This window comes from Oncorhynchus masou, chromosome 31 (assembly GCF_036934945.1).
Source record: "Oncorhynchus masou masou isolate Uvic2021 chromosome 31, UVic_Omas_1.1, whole genome shotgun sequence".
NCBI classification, from domain to species: Eukaryota; Metazoa; Chordata; class Actinopteri; order Salmoniformes; family Salmonidae; genus Oncorhynchus; species Oncorhynchus masou.
In genome coordinates, this window is record NC_088242.1 from 79,663,247 (window position 1) to 79,678,919 (window position 15,673).

At 40.6% G+C, this 15,673-nt stretch overlaps 1 protein-coding gene across 2 annotated transcripts in view; it reads left to right on the forward strand.

Annotated features, from left to right (window-relative positions):
- The window catches only part of LOC135524526 (NT-3 growth factor receptor-like), a 317,036-nt gene extending 301,586 nt beyond the window's left edge, over positions 1-15,450 (forward strand). Inside the window, exons 14-17 of one of the 2 annotated variants that reach the window (XM_064952127.1) lie at positions 1,243-1,448; positions 2,857-3,100; positions 7,635-7,793; positions 13,088-15,450. In XM_064952127.1, coding sequence (XP_064808199.1) covers positions 1,243-1,448; positions 2,857-3,100; positions 7,635-7,793; positions 13,088-13,273 — 795 coding nt within the window. In that variant the 3' untranslated portion in view covers positions 13,274-15,450. The remainder of the gene's footprint in view (positions 1-1,242; positions 1,449-2,856; positions 3,101-7,634; positions 7,794-13,087) is intronic. The other variant, XM_064952128.1, reaches the window with a different exon arrangement.
- The last annotated feature ends 223 nt before the right edge of the window (positions 15,451-15,673 follow it).

Genomic DNA, 15,673 nt, shown 5'->3' on the forward strand with positions numbered 1-15,673 from the left:
GCTCAGCAAGGAAGAAGCCACTGCTCCAAAACCTCCATAAAAAAGCCAAACTACGGTTTGCAACTGCACATGGGGACAAAAATCGTACTTTTTGGAGAAATGTCCTATGGTCTGATGAAACAAAAATAGAACTGTTTGGCTATAATGACCATCGTTATGTTTGGAGGAAAAAGGGGGATGCTTGCAAGCCGAAGAGCACATCCCAAACATGAAGCACGGGGGTTGCAGCATCATGTTGTGAGATGCTTTGCTGCAGGAGGGGGTGGTGCCCTTCACAAAATAGATTGCATCATGAGGATGTAAAATTACGTGGATATATCGAAGCAACATCTCAAGACATCAGTCAGGAAGTTGAAGCTTGGTCGCAAATGGGTCTTCCAAATGGACAATGACCCCAACTATCCTTCCAAAGTGGTGGCAAAATGGCTTAAGGACAACAAAGTCAAGATATTGGAGTGGCCATCACAAAGCCCTGACCTCAATCCTATAGAAAATGTGTGGGCAGAACTGAAAAAGAATGTGTGAGCAAGGAGGCCTACAAACCAGACTCAGTTACACCAGCTCTGTCTGGAGGAATGGGCCAAAATTCAACAAACCTTTTTTGGGAAGCTTGTGGAAGGCTACCTGAAATGTTTGACCCAAGTTAAGCAATTCTACCAAATACTTATTGAGAGTATGTAAGCTTCTGACCCACTGGGAATGTGATGAAAGAAATAAAAGCTGAAATAAATCATTCTTTCTACTATTATTCTGACATTTCACATTGTTAAAATAAAGTGGTGATCCTAACTTACCTAAGACAGGGAATTTTTACTCGGATTAAATGTCAGTTATTGTGAAAAACTGAGTTTCAATGTATTTATGTAAGGTGTGTGTTAACTTCCGACTTCAACTGTATATAATGATGTGTATAGAATGTATGGGCACTATATGAATAGAAAATGTGTACAGCAGTAGTTATATAGGATGAATCATGACTAGAATACAGCATATACAGATAAAGTGGGTAAAACAGTATGTAAACGTTATTTTTTACCTGTGTTCAATGACTCTGTACATAGGGCAGCAGTGGTGTCTAAGGTGCAGGGTAGAATACCATAGGGTAGTCGGCTAGTGACAATGTCTAAGGTCAATTTTCTAAGGTCTATTTCACTTTTCCTCTCTATTTCCTCAGTCTAATAAAGTTGTTGCAACAGTATCATACTTTGCTAAGCAGTTAAAAGAAACCCTTGTACTCCTCAGACCCTGAAGGACTCCACCCTTGTATTTTCTCAGACGCTGAAGGACCCCACCCTTGCAGCGAGAAAAGATTTCCAGAGGGAGGCGGAACTATTGACAAACCTGCAGCACGAGCACATTGTCAAGTTCTACGGTGTGTGTGTGGATGGAGACCCCCTCATAATGGTCTTTGAGTACATGAAGCACGGAGACCTCAATAAGTTCCTCAGGTAAGTTGTGTCAACTGAATGCACAGTAAGATATGCTCAACTCTTCCTAATTTCGGGTAAATTAGTATTTGGAGTAATACAAGCTGCCAACTGAGAAATACTTTTCTGGTGAGTGTTGTTGGATGTTAAAGATTTTTCAGCTGAATAAAGCAGTGACGTGTAGAATAAATTTGACGTGCTCAACTCTTACTCAGTTCTGTCTTTGGGTGCTGTAGCCCAGACTTTTCTGATGTGTGCTGTTGGAATTGCTAAGTTTACTCAGTTGAATAAAGCAGTGACGTGTGGGATAAACAAGACGTGCTCAACTCTTATGTCTATAAATGTGTCTTTGGTGTAGCCTATGAGTTATAAAAACTGTCAACTGAGAAACATACTTTATATGTGTTTTTGGAACTGGGGAAGTTTACTCAGCTTAATTGAAACGTGTGTGGAAGCATCTCCCCCTGTTTACCAACCACAAGTGTCTATAGACCCAACAATTAATGGCAGGCTGACTACACCCCACTAGTGATGTACTGTGCTGGTCCACATACGCTAACCTGAATAACTATCCTCAGTATTAGAGTTAACGTCATACAATAAATACTTTGGCCAGCAATATAATATATGTGATCATTTCCAAAGATGAAACCAGTTCCTGTCTATTTCCTCATCATTTCTACGTGTAGTGTAGTAGAACAGCCACAACCCTGCAGGTTTCACCGCAAGCATCAGGCTGTGATTGATGGATGGCTTCCCCTCAGAGAAATGTTGTAGCGTACAAGAAACAGGAGGGGTAATACAATGTTTTTGTTGTTTTCCACTAGACCTGTCACCCAGTACCAGCAGCAGTGACTTCCTTTTCACTACACTGTAGATTAAGTAGAGATAACCTGTTAGGGTAAAACCACAAAATGCTGTGTGTAACGGCTGTCTGTTGACTCAGCCTCCACGGACTAGGGAAGCTGGGACTCAGAATTCAAATGAGACAGCTGATCTCCTTTATGATTGGATGTTATTGAGCCCCTGGATGCTTGGCAGTGGCAGGAAACACTGGTGCTCAATAGCAGAGGCAGAGTAGATAGACGTCTGCTGCTTGCTGATGGCTTTATACATGCAAATGTCATGACAGTTATAGCATTTCCATTCAATTGTTCTGCATTCATTAATACAGAAGAGCTCTTGTTGGTTTTGCACCTAGTGGCCCTGGTACAGTAATGACATGGCCCATGTTCCTGTCTCAATTAAAGTTTGAATGTAAAACACCATGAATCTCATGTCCAATCTATTACAACTGAAGAACATACCACTGTCATATACTATGCTGAGCTAAAATCCATTATAAAATGTAATGTGGAGTAAGAATATGGTGATTGAGATAAGATTCTCCCTCCGTCCCTCCCTCCCTCCCTTATTTCTCCATCCACAGAGCTCATGGGCCTGATGCGTTGATCCTGGTTGACGGACAGTCGCTGCAGACCAATGGGGAGCTGGGCCTGTCTCAGATGCTGCACATTGCCACTCAGATTGCTGCAGGGATGATGTACCTGGCCTCCCAGCACTTTGTGCACCGTGACTTAGCCACTCGGAACTGCCTGGTGGGCAACGGCCTGCTGGTTAAGATTGGTGACTTTGGAATGTCCAGGGACATCTACAGCACGGATTACTACCGGGTAAGCACCTACAGTATGTATGTTGCATAATAAAATATTTGTTCCATATTGTTCATGTATTTGTAAGTACCTTCATAATCAAGCTAACCTAAAGATGTCTTTCGGCGACAACCTCAGTGTTTTTGCTTTAGTGAACAGGTGGTGTTTTGACACAGTGGGCTGGAAGGTGTGGTGTTCACTCTGCATTCGCCTCCATTCCTCATGATTGTGTGTTATCTTTTCCTTTATAGATGCCTGAACTCTTTACCTTTACTAATGCTAGGAAATGTACAAGAAACGTGATGCATGCTCAATATAATGATGTCTATTGGGTCATTCCAAGAATAGAGGGCCTTTTGCGTCCCTTTGATATTTTAGTAGAATTTGTGCACCGATATTTAATTTAAAAGCCTGTTATAATTAAGTGAAGTGTCCTTTAATGTAGACCACATGGAAAATTCTATAAATCTGAATTTTAGTATGACTTGCTAAAGTCATCTTAAAAATAGTCCAATCATAATAGTCCAATCATAATAGTCAAATCATAGTAGTCAATTCATAATGTAAAGGCGGGTGAGCTGATTCTACTCTTTTTGGCCATTTTCTGGTGTTACACATAGATAGACAGTCTAGAAATGTTTTGTGAAGCTTGTATTCAATTGACACTGTACACAGCAAGCTTTATTCCTCCTGTCACAAGTGGATTTATGGCTGATTTAAGATAAAATCGTCAACCCTGTTAAGTTTAACCGTGTTACTTTATTTGGCACTTAATAGTGGCTTTTAATGGTCCTTTTTTTATTTAACCTCTTGAGAATGTAAAACATGTTTATTAAGTTGAACGTGTGCTCTTTATGACAGAATGTTAAAATTAGGTGAACTTTACCAAGTTACACTACCCAAAAGGTACTCAATTGGTGGAACGACCCTATTAGTAAACATGTGTCAGGTGTAGGGCAGAACCATTCTCGCTGTGTTCTTTTGTTTGTTGTCTCTGAGACACGGTGACCAGACTGAATATAGAGCTCTGGTCCCAGTTGATAATGGACTTGCTGAAGCTGTGCAGACATCACAAAGGGATTATTACTGTGGTACATCGGATTTTCACTAGATACAGACTATAATTGCCATTGTGGAAAATATGTTACATTTGCAGTAAATGTCAAACAGTCCATTGAGTCTCCTCCCACTTAATGTATTCTGCAGGCTACTTTTCCTAAGTGGTACCTCTAATAGCTGATTTCTCTTTGCAACACACAGCTCAGTAAAATACATGTCTCAATAAGGTGTCAAAGAGACCAGGAAGTGATGTAAATTAAGGCAATATGCTTGACTTTCATTGTGTAATTACTGTTCCAACCACTTCTGTTCTTTACTGCAACAGCTTTCATGTTGCTTTTCTCCTTTTAGATACTAACACAAGTAAGTTATAGTAAGGAAATCTCAACATCATAGGCATACAGGTACAGATGGTCATCAGTGGAGTAGCCTGTGAGAGAGAGATGTCTGATTCACCATCAGACTACTAACAGGACTGCTGGACTGCCCCCTATTGGTATGCTGGTCTGGCAATGGACTGTGGGCCTTGGCCATTTTAGGCCTGGGCATCTCTGCCAGAACAGGCCTGGTGTATGGTCCACTGACAGAGAGATTAGGAGGTCGTAACTGCATTGGACACATTCCCTTTTGTTGAGTGATTATAAATCGGGGTGGCAGCCAGGAACACATCTCCCTGACACTGGTCACATATTGACATCCCCTCCTCTCCTCTCCTCGAGGAGAACCAACCAAGAAAACTGCCCTCCAGGGATATGACACAGTAAGGAAAAGCACAGTCTGAGCTGGGTTCTCACAGGCAGCATATCTGACAGCCCCCATCTGTATAATGAAAGTGATGCCTGGGCTCCCCAATGCCAAATTAGCTGTTGGTTCTCAGTCTGCAGGTATGGCACTGTGTTTGTGAACTAAGGAGTGGACAATGACAACTTGATATCACATCACAGAGGAATGCATTCTGCAGGCTAGATGTGGTATTATTATACATAATCAATACTGAATACCTGGTCGCTGGATAACTAACTATACTGGGTCTGTAATTACATTACACCCCCTCAACAGCCACTGTTAGCAAGCTGAAAAGTTAATCCAACAATCCAATGACAATGTTCCAAGTTAAGAAAGGTATATAGCAGATTCGTTATTATGCTTAATTTGCCTTTAGACTCTAACAACAACATTGATGGACAGTATGGAAAATGTATTGACAGTTGGTTCAATCAATGCATATGTTATCATCAGTCTATTAGCAATATTTAAATGTCTCACTCTATGCTAATTGTGCTATGCTTTGAGATTGTGGTGGAGTTGTTGTTGTCACCATGCCAGTTTGAATTCTGCTCCAAGGGAAGCCCACACTCTGATTTATATGTTTCCACGGTCCTCCGTTCAACCCCAGACTGAATTGAGGGTGGTGCTTGCCAGGGAGAAGCCATTAAGATTAATTGAAATTCAATCAATTCATTTAATCTCCCAGCACACACACACACAAACACATGAACAAGTTCACAAATACTCTGCCTCCGAGAAGCAGACCCAGTCCCCTAAGACAGACCGAGCTAGCATAACAAACACAGATCTGTCATTCTATGAATTATGCAAATATCATAGAACCGTGGTAAGTTTTCAAAAACGATATGTGAATTTGGATCATCCTCCTGTTCTACTGTCTCTATGTTTTGGACACCAGCCTGCATTAGGGAGTGGTGTACCTACTCATGTAGTGCCAACAACATTAGTCTGGTGAGGAACAATCTGTCCACATAAAGAAGTCAATGAATGGAAAGGGTGTCAGGTCATTGCAGCAGGGAAACCAATTCACTTCAGAGTCCCTTACAAATGTAGTATGTAGGAGAAGGTACTTCCCCGGGCATTCCGACATGTTCCCTGTCAAGTATTGATAATGAGGTAGAGCTGGGGATGTATCAGGAGATGGGATAGTAGGGTAGAGCTATGGCAATGGTGGAGTTTCAAGGTAAGACAATTTAAGTTGATGTTACAGTGAACATTGGGGTTCTAGTGTGTGTATTGTATGATAGACAAATACCCCTGGAACGTATTAAAACTCTTAGAACTGCTTTGGCTTCACATTTTACTATTGGATACCCTTTTCTGCACAGTTCAGACACACATTTGAAATCTGCATCCCCCTTATTTATAATTAGATGTGGTTCATTTATATGATTGAACATGAATACATTTGATTTTTGAAACAGCCTTTTTCTCTTTTCAGCTTGGAAGAAGATCAGTAGAGTGTGGTAGTGGCGTTAGGGTTCCATATTCACACAGGCTTTATGGGACGTGTCCAGCAGACATTTTACCATAATCTCATTAATAAACCGTCATAAATCTTAAAAAAGCAGAGCAGGCGGACAAGGAGGAGGAGGAGGAGGAGGGGGAGAAGGAAGGGGTGAGTATATTGGAGATGTAAAACAGAACAACTTATTATAATGTTCAGTGGTCCAAATTTAACAAAGATAAACCAACAATACATATTTACCTGAAGGAAACTGATGCTATAATATACTGTTATTATCGATGGCAGACATGGTAGACTGGTCCTTTATAGCTACAGTATCAGCAATGTGGGAATGTAATGTAATGTTAATTTCTTTGTATTCACATGCTCGGTCAATACATTGACCCATAGTGAGTTCAGTGCCAATGAGCTCTGTAATTAATATGCAGTTACCACTTAAGAGTTGAAAGTAACAATAATCAGACATCCCCTATTGAAATGGCACTCTTGTTCAACCCTTCCACGGATGTGATTATGCACAGTGTAATTGACATGATTAGGAAAAAGATTTAGAAACAATCCAGTTGAGTTAAAGACGAGGGCACAGATAATTAATGACTCATTGTTTTCATCGATTAATATCTGACAGTGGGAAGGGAAGGCTGAAGGGAAGACTTCATTTATGTTGCTGCATGGCTTGAAGCTGTCAAACTTCTTTAATGGATCCTTTTTCCTTCCCTCTCTTGGCTCCATCTTCTCTTCCTCCTCCCAGCTGAGCCTCATTTGACTCTTCTTCATCTTCTGTGTTACAGGGCTGTGTAGGTTTCCCTTCTTCTCAAATATTTTATAAGAAAAATACACGTTTAAAATAAATAAATGAATAAATAAAATAAACTAGAAAAGACCATCTAGAAGTATTCAAAATGTGTCTTCTGCATGCCTTTTGGTGAATATGTCATTTTCTTTGACATGTACAATTGTTTTCTTTTTCAGTTGTTTTAAATCCAGTTAGCCCAGGTCCATAACACTGTGCTGACATCTGTTGTTCTCTCTCTCTCTCTCTCTCTCTCTCTCTCTCTCTCTCTCTCTCTCTCCCTCCATATCTCTGTCTCTCTCTTGCTCTCTTTCTCTCCCTCCATATCTCTCTCTCTTGCTCTCTTTCTCTCCCTCCATATCTCTCCCTCTCGCTCTCTCCCTCTGTCTTTCTATCTCGCTCTCTCCCTCCATGTCTCTCTATCTCTCTCTCTCTCTCTCTGACAGGTGGGAGGCCACACCATGCTGCCCATCCGCTGGATGCCCCCTGAGAGCATAATGTATAGGAAGTTCACCACAGAGAGCGACGTATGGAGCTTCGGTGTCATCCTCTGGGAGATCTTCACCTACGGGAAGCAGCCATGGTTTCAACTGGCCAACAACGAGGTACTGTAGCACACCCATCTTTTGTATTCTGCTCTTTTTCTGAAAAACAGAAATGAAAATAAGCAACATAACCACACAATGCAATAATGTGCATTCGACAGTTGTTGCTTCTTCGGCAAAGACTACCGTCCAACAGTCACACTCGTACTAAAACCACATCAGTGGATAATCAGGGCCAGTGATTCATAACGCTCTTACTAATCCCTAGAATGGTGCAGTGTGGGAGAGGCTAATTGGCCTATTCTTAGAGTGGCCTTTGGGCTCAATATTGGACCAGAAGAGAAATCAATTAAGACTTAAACAAAGATGACAAGAGAGCAGCAACTGTTAGTGTGTTAGTGTGAGCTGAGAGTGTTGAAATTAAATTACTCCCATTTACACACAAACACACGCATAAGTCTAATAGCCACCATAGATATAAAAGACGAGGGATGGCATGTGAGGTGAGCAACAGCCATTTTACACCAGGCTTTCTATCTACAGAACATAGAAGTAGTGATGATGTGCAGACAGTCACTGTGCCACTGAAATTCCTCTCAACCAACCACCATAAAGACATCACACTGTTGACATTGACAGAAGCTATGAAGGACTATACTAATTTGAGAGTTCAATAGTCCACCAAACCAATTCCACCATTTTTTTTAAAGGCATGATAATTAAAATGTCAGAACAACAATGCCCCAAGTTCCAGCCAAACGTCAGCATGTACAGTCTAACAGAGTTTATATATTTGCTTGTCCCATTACGTTGAGACCTGAAAAGCAGCATTATGAATCAATCCTGAAGCCAGCCATAGGTATAGAAACCATAACCAGAGCCCCAGACAGAAGTATTTTATAAATGTGAATGATGTGAATGTGCTGTGAATGTAAATGTGCCCGGTCTCGGCTGCAGACGGGGGGCTGTGGTGACTCACTGACTCAACGAACGCATGTGGAAAGAGCCTTTTGGCTGCAGTTGTGCAGTCAGAGCATCACGCTGACGACAACACAGCCTCTCAAAATGCTCCTAAAATAAACACAGACAGCAGAACAAAGTTACCATACTTACTGGAGTTGATATGTTTAACCCTACCTTGAAGTGGTCCTATTTTTAGCTACACAGGTCTCAATATGATATGTACCAATAAACACGCCTACTGTCCAATCAAAATGAGCAGCAAAGCTAAATAACATGACAACATCAATAACATAACATAAAACTCACAGGTATGCTTCGCTAGCATGGCAATCACATTATCATCCTTGACCTGTTTGAACTGCACAGAGTGGATTAATTGGTAATGATTGTTCATGTCCGGGTTCCTTTGTGTGTGTGTCTGTGGATGGGAACGTGAGGCAGTTATTCTCATAGCCATTCAACAGAACACACCGAACAAACACAGATCAATACAACTCATAGAGACCCAATTTCCCCCCTAGCCCAAAGGGATCACCTGTGAAATGAAACATGTCCCCAGAGCCATATATTTAGAGAGTTTAGAGAGCTCTTATTCTAGAACATTCAGTTACAATGTTTAAATATTCCCCGTGTAATGTTAATGGGGAATGAACCATAGAATTAGGAATTAGAATACTCATTAATTTAATAAGACATCTATGGAGCTAACATGGCTGCCATATAATGTTGTAGTGTCATGTAAATGCATCATAATGCACATTCTAGACATTTGGTTTTATACAATTTATACAACGTTTTAATATTCCCCATATAATGTTAAAGGGGAGCTAACATGTCTGCCAGATAATGTTGAAGTGTCATGTAAATTCATTATAATTCAGAAACTGCAGCGGCCAAACTCTCTGCATTCGGGTTGAATACCGGGAAACGAGGTTACCGAGATATACCGAGATTTCCTGCCCAAACCCACTCACATTTCCCGGGATAAATAACTGTGAGAAACCGGTAAATTATAATAAATTATTTATATGAACAGCATGACGTGAAATGGAACTGTTAAAATATATACATTGAATCTGGCTTCTCTATGGCCTACTCTCTACTGTCTGCTCGGGGTGGGGACAGACAGCACATCTCAGTAGGAGCACAGTTCACAATGCATGTATCATCTCATCATGGTAACTTTTTGTCTTGTGACAGGTAGGCCTACATTTTCTGCAACATAGCCTATGCTACAGTAATATAAGGACTGAACGCATTTCGAATTTACACATCTCGATCTGGATTTCGGGGGCCACCATATTTGAATTGTACATTTTTATTGCAGCATATCACTCGAATATAAACTCAGCAACAACAAAAAAACGTCCCATTTTCAGGACACTGTCTTTCAAAGATAATTCCTTAAAATCCAAATAACTTCACAGATGTTCGTTGTAAAGGGTTTAAACACTGTTTTCCATGCTTGTTCAATGAACCATAAACAATTAATGAACATGCACCTGTGGAACGATCGTTAAGACACTTACAGCTTACAGACGGTAGGCAATTAAGGTCACAGTTATGAAAACTTAGGAAACAAAAGAAGCCTTTCTTCTGACTCTGAAACACACCAAAAGAAAGATGCCCAGGATCCCTGCTTATCTGCGTAAACGAGCCTGAGGCATGCTGCAAGGAGGCATGAGGACTGCAGATGTGGCCAGGGCAATAAATTGCAATGTCCGTACTGTGAGACGCCTAAGACAGCGCTACAGGACGGACAGCTGATTGTCCTCGCAGTGGCAGACCACGTGAACAACACCCGTACAGAATTGGTACATCTGAACATCACACCTGCGGGACTGGTACAGGATGGCAACAACAACTAGGAAAGCACAATCCCTCCATCAGTGCTCAGACTGTTCGCAATAGGCTAAGAGATGCTGGACTGAGGGCTTGTAGGCATGTTGTAAGGCAGGTCTTCACCAGACATCACCAGCAACAACGTCGCCTATGGGCACAAACCCACCGTCCCTGGACCAGACAGGACTGGAAAAAAGTGCTCTTCACTGATGAGTTGCGGTTTTGTCTCACCAGGGGTGATAGTCGGATTTGCATTTATCGTCAAAGGAATGAGCATTACACCGAGGCCTGTACTCTGGAGCGGGATCGATTTGGAGGTGGAGGATCCGTCATGGTCTGGCGCGTTGTGTCACAGCAGCATCGGACTGAGCTTGTTGTCATTGCAGGCAATCTCAACGCTGTGCATTACAGGGAAGACATCCTCCTGCAGGCTCATCCTGACATGACCCTCCAGCATGACAATGCCTCCAGCCATACTGCTCTTTCTGTGCGTAATTTCCTTCAAGACAGGAATGTCAGTGTTCTGCCATGGCCAGCAAATAGCCCAGATCTCAATCCCATTGAGCACGTCTGGGACCTGTTGGATCGGCTGGTGAGGGCTAGGGCCATTCCCCCCAGAAATGTCTGGGAACTTGCAGGTGCCTTGGTGGAAGAGTGGGGTAACATCTCACAACAAGAACTGGCAAATCTGGTGCAGTCTATGAGAAGGAGATGCACTGCAGTACTTAATGTAGCTGGTGGCCACATCAGATACTGGCTGTTACTTTTAATTATGACCTCCCACCTTTGTTCAGGGATACATTATTTCATTTCTGTTAGTCACATGTCAGTGGAACTTGTTCAGTTTATGTCTCAGTTGTTGACTCTTGTTATGTTCATACAAATATTTACACATGTTAAGTTTACTGAAAATAAACGCAGATGACAGTGAGTGGATGTTTCTTTTTTGCTGAGTTTAGTTGCTTTAAATCAGCCGACGCTCTCGCGGTCTTTCTCTCTCTCCATCAATTCCATTCAAATTGCATCCAAAATATATCATTATTTTCATATGGATGTCTTATCATACCCTTTCACGTAATACATTTGATGCAGTATTGGCCATATATCTAATGAATGATGGGTTATGCAAGTGCCTCTGTCTCTTGTGCTATACGCACCTGTGTACCGCTGGCCTTAAAAAACACTCATTAGCTCGTAGAGTCCCATGAAAAGCTAACCTAGAATAGCTTGCTGGAAAAACTACTAATAGATTATTCGAAGAGGGATACAAACTCTTGTTTGCTGAATGTTAGGTACAGCAGCCAATACAACTCAAGAGGGGAAGAGAGAATGCTTGATGGCGGTAGGCTGAATCAGTTATTTATTTACACCTGTCACCCATAACCATTCAATCTTCGTGAAGAGAAGTGACGGCAGTCTGCATCTTAGTCGCGTCCGAAATTATTCAAGCATGTCATTACAATGATGAAGATAAGGACATCAAAATGTATTTCATTTAATTGTTGAAAGTGAGGAAGGAATGAAGCAACAATAGAAATAGAAATAGGAAGTAGGCTAATACGCATATCGCACAACATTAGGGGAAATATTATGAAAGATATGCGTCAGCCTACTAATTGTAAAAATGTAAAATAGGCCCTATGATATTTCCAAATTCAACCAGATTTGCTATCCTATACTTGTAACTTTGAAGGCCGCATGTCCTGCACCATCGTTGCATGTTCTCTCTCAGCTTGATAGTTTGAACGAGGAACATAATTTCAGGCATATAATACGGCATAATACAATACAGTACAGTAATACAGTCCACCCTCAAAAAGATTAGCCTACTGGAGCTTGTATCGTTTATTTACCCAAGAGAGCATAGCTACATTCATGGGCTTATCTGTTTTCCTGATGTAACTTGTTCGTAATGTGCTGTTGCCTATATATAATAGGCTATGTAGGCCTACTGGATAATGACACCATCAGTTGGACTTTTTTGGGCTTGGGCTCATAAAATGTCTTTATTAATGTATGGCTCATCAAGCTCAGGTAGCATCAGGCTTGAAGTTTCGAAAATAAATGCTTGAATCAAATCCAGACATATTTATATGCTTTATATGCTTTATAATGAGACTTCCAGTTTTGATGGGAAATATTGGGTTACCCAGAAAAAAAGGGATTTATTCTTGTGAGGGAACATTTGTAAAATACCGTGAAAATACTCAACCCTACTCTGCATGTCCCTAACAGGCATGTCTGACGCAGGGATATTGCATGAACTACACTACGCTGACTACACTGCAAGTTTGTTTGTTTATGTGTACTACAAAACCTCATACTTTGAAACCTGCTTTATGACCTTGACATTGCACTCATATAATTACTGCTGTACAAATAGTGTGGTGCCATAACCTCGGGGGTGCTAACAACGCTGATTAAGCAAAACCTAATTCTGCCTGTAAATGGCTTGTTATGCTTTTGACAAACAGTATAATGCTCAAAATTGGGTTGTAATGAGTGACCCCACTCTCTCTCTCTCTATCGCTCTCATTCTCCTACCCCAGGTCATCGAGTGTATTACGCAAGGACGGGTTCTGGAGAGGCCACGAGCTTGTCCCAAGGAGGTGTATGACATCATGTTGGGTTGCTGGCAGAGGGAGCCCCAGCAGAGGCTGAACATCAAGGACATCCAGAAAATCCTCTATGCCTTGGGAAAAGCCACGCCTGTCTACCTGGACATCCTGGGCTAGTGTACGTTGGGGTTTGTCTGTCTGTCTGTTTTGTTGTCTGTCTCTACCCAACAGATGAATAAAAACCCAGGAATAACTCAAGCAACGAGTACCTTATTGCTCCACTGGCAAACACCTACAAAATGGGGATGGACTTAAGTGCCTGCTACTCCTTTCGATACACTGGATAACAGTCTTAAAAAAAAGCACTTTTACATTTTGTTTACCTGCATTCAAAAATGTACAGTTGCTGTATACTATATGAAGAGGACATACTTCAAGTTTTTCGTAAAAACAGCCAACTTAAAGTATCACAAAAAAAAAAAAAAAAAAACAGGAAGAAAATGACCAAAAAAAAACACCAAACAAATTAAATTTAAAAAAGCTGAAAACCCTGGAAATTTGTTTTGCTTTTGGGATCCTGCCATCTTGACAGAAGATCAAACTCCCCAGGTGCTTTTCTTTTTCCTTTTATAAATATATATTATATATATTTTTAATTTATTTTTATTTTCAAAGTGTGGATATCTGCCATGTTTCTCGCAAAAGGTACAGTATGTCACATGTTGGAGATGACTGCTTGATATTGGCAAGTCAGACAATTGGCAGGGACTTATTAAAGTAGGCCTTACTGCACTCTGATTGGCTGGATCTATCTTCTGACTCTGGATCCAACGAGGTGATTAGTTACTGATGGGAAACAGCTTTTCAATGAGACGTGGAACTCATAGAAAAGACAGAGCCACCAATCAACACAGACATCTTAATTTAAAAGTGAATGTATATACTGTACATTTCTATGTCACAAAAAATATGTTAACTTATTTCTTTTCCTATTTAGACTATTTTAGTTTCTTGAAGTGTTGTTATGGTGAGTGAATTCTATAGATATTTTGATAATCTTTCATTTTTTGTTACTATGTTATTTCTGTTGGTTTTAATGAATTGCATCTACTTTATTTAGGCTTATCATTTTGAACATGTGATTATAATGTGACATTGTGAGTCAGGATGTTAGGATGTGACATAAAGAGGATTTAGACTCAGTAGAGTAATCAGGACAGACTTTCAGCAAGAAGCATACAGTAAAGTAGAAAGTGATTATGAAGATCTTACATAGGCCCCCACTCCCTCTCATCCCAGCTCATTGTTTTGTTCTTTCAGTGTATTCTAGTAATAGTCATGTATCTCATGTACAGTACATCTAGCCAGAGAAAAGAGCTATAGCTATGATATTGCATTATTATCTGTCAGTTGCTGTCTCCTAAAAAGTACATTTTATGACATTGTAGTATACTTCATCTTGTTTTCCAGGTTGTGAATACTGTTATTCAACTGCCTTCAAATAGTCATGACCCTGATGTTTCAATTCTGTCAGTTTATACAATAGGCAATGCACTACTGGACATTATACACATTGTAACAATATACATGAGTGCAGTACCTTCCTCTCATTTTCCATACTCTAAACACTTAGATTCAAGTTAAAGCATTCATCAAATGCAGGCTTGAGAATGTTTTATTCTCTCAGTGTGCACAAGGTTCCATTAAGCAAACGATCCTTTATGTTCCACAGCTCTCCCAATGTTAAACAATAGCAAACTTGGCAAAACACAGTGACGTGAATTATTCATTAAGTAGTAGTGATAGAGCACTCTGTAGCTATGGGGACTTTTTGAAACATTGCACTGTGATGACAAACACTGGGGCTTCAGGAGAAAGTGCTCTCTCTCCCTCTCCTCTCTCTCGCTGCTCCTGCTTTTGCTGAGTAATGTGAATCATTCAAGGTTGTGTTTGGTCTCAATAACACCCCAATGATACATCCATAATTATTCAATGCTGAGCCATACTGGCACCATGTTTTGCCTATCTGCTGTTTCTTTAACAAGGAGAGATATTATTTTGTGATCATTTTCATATTAACATTTATGAACACAATCATTTGTCTACTTCAACAAAAATGTATTTTAAAAGTTTCAATATGAATTCTCTGGTCAAAACGTACAAATAATGTACTTTTATTTCAATGAAAAGTTCCTTCATGTTAGAATGGCGACATACTCAACGTTTTCTCATCTTTTTTTGCAAGTACTTCAAAAGAAGCTTTTCCATTTTCTGCCTACTCATCACTCTTCTTCGCCTTAATCTCTGAGTTCACATCTGCAAAGTTTCTGAGGTGCATCCGACTATAGGAATGGAAAGTGACTGGAACATTTGTAATCTGGTCTCTTAGTTTATTCCTTCTCTTCATATTTTGAAAAATCCAGTAGTTGTCTCTGTATGACAGAGCACGGAGGGGGGATTGCAGGAGCTTTTCACGACAGTGGTGTGACTCCGACATGGTTATGTGCGATAAGATGCCACTTCTTTTAATATTCCTGTCTGTCTTCAGGCCTGCTGCTGCCTACTGTCTGCATTGAC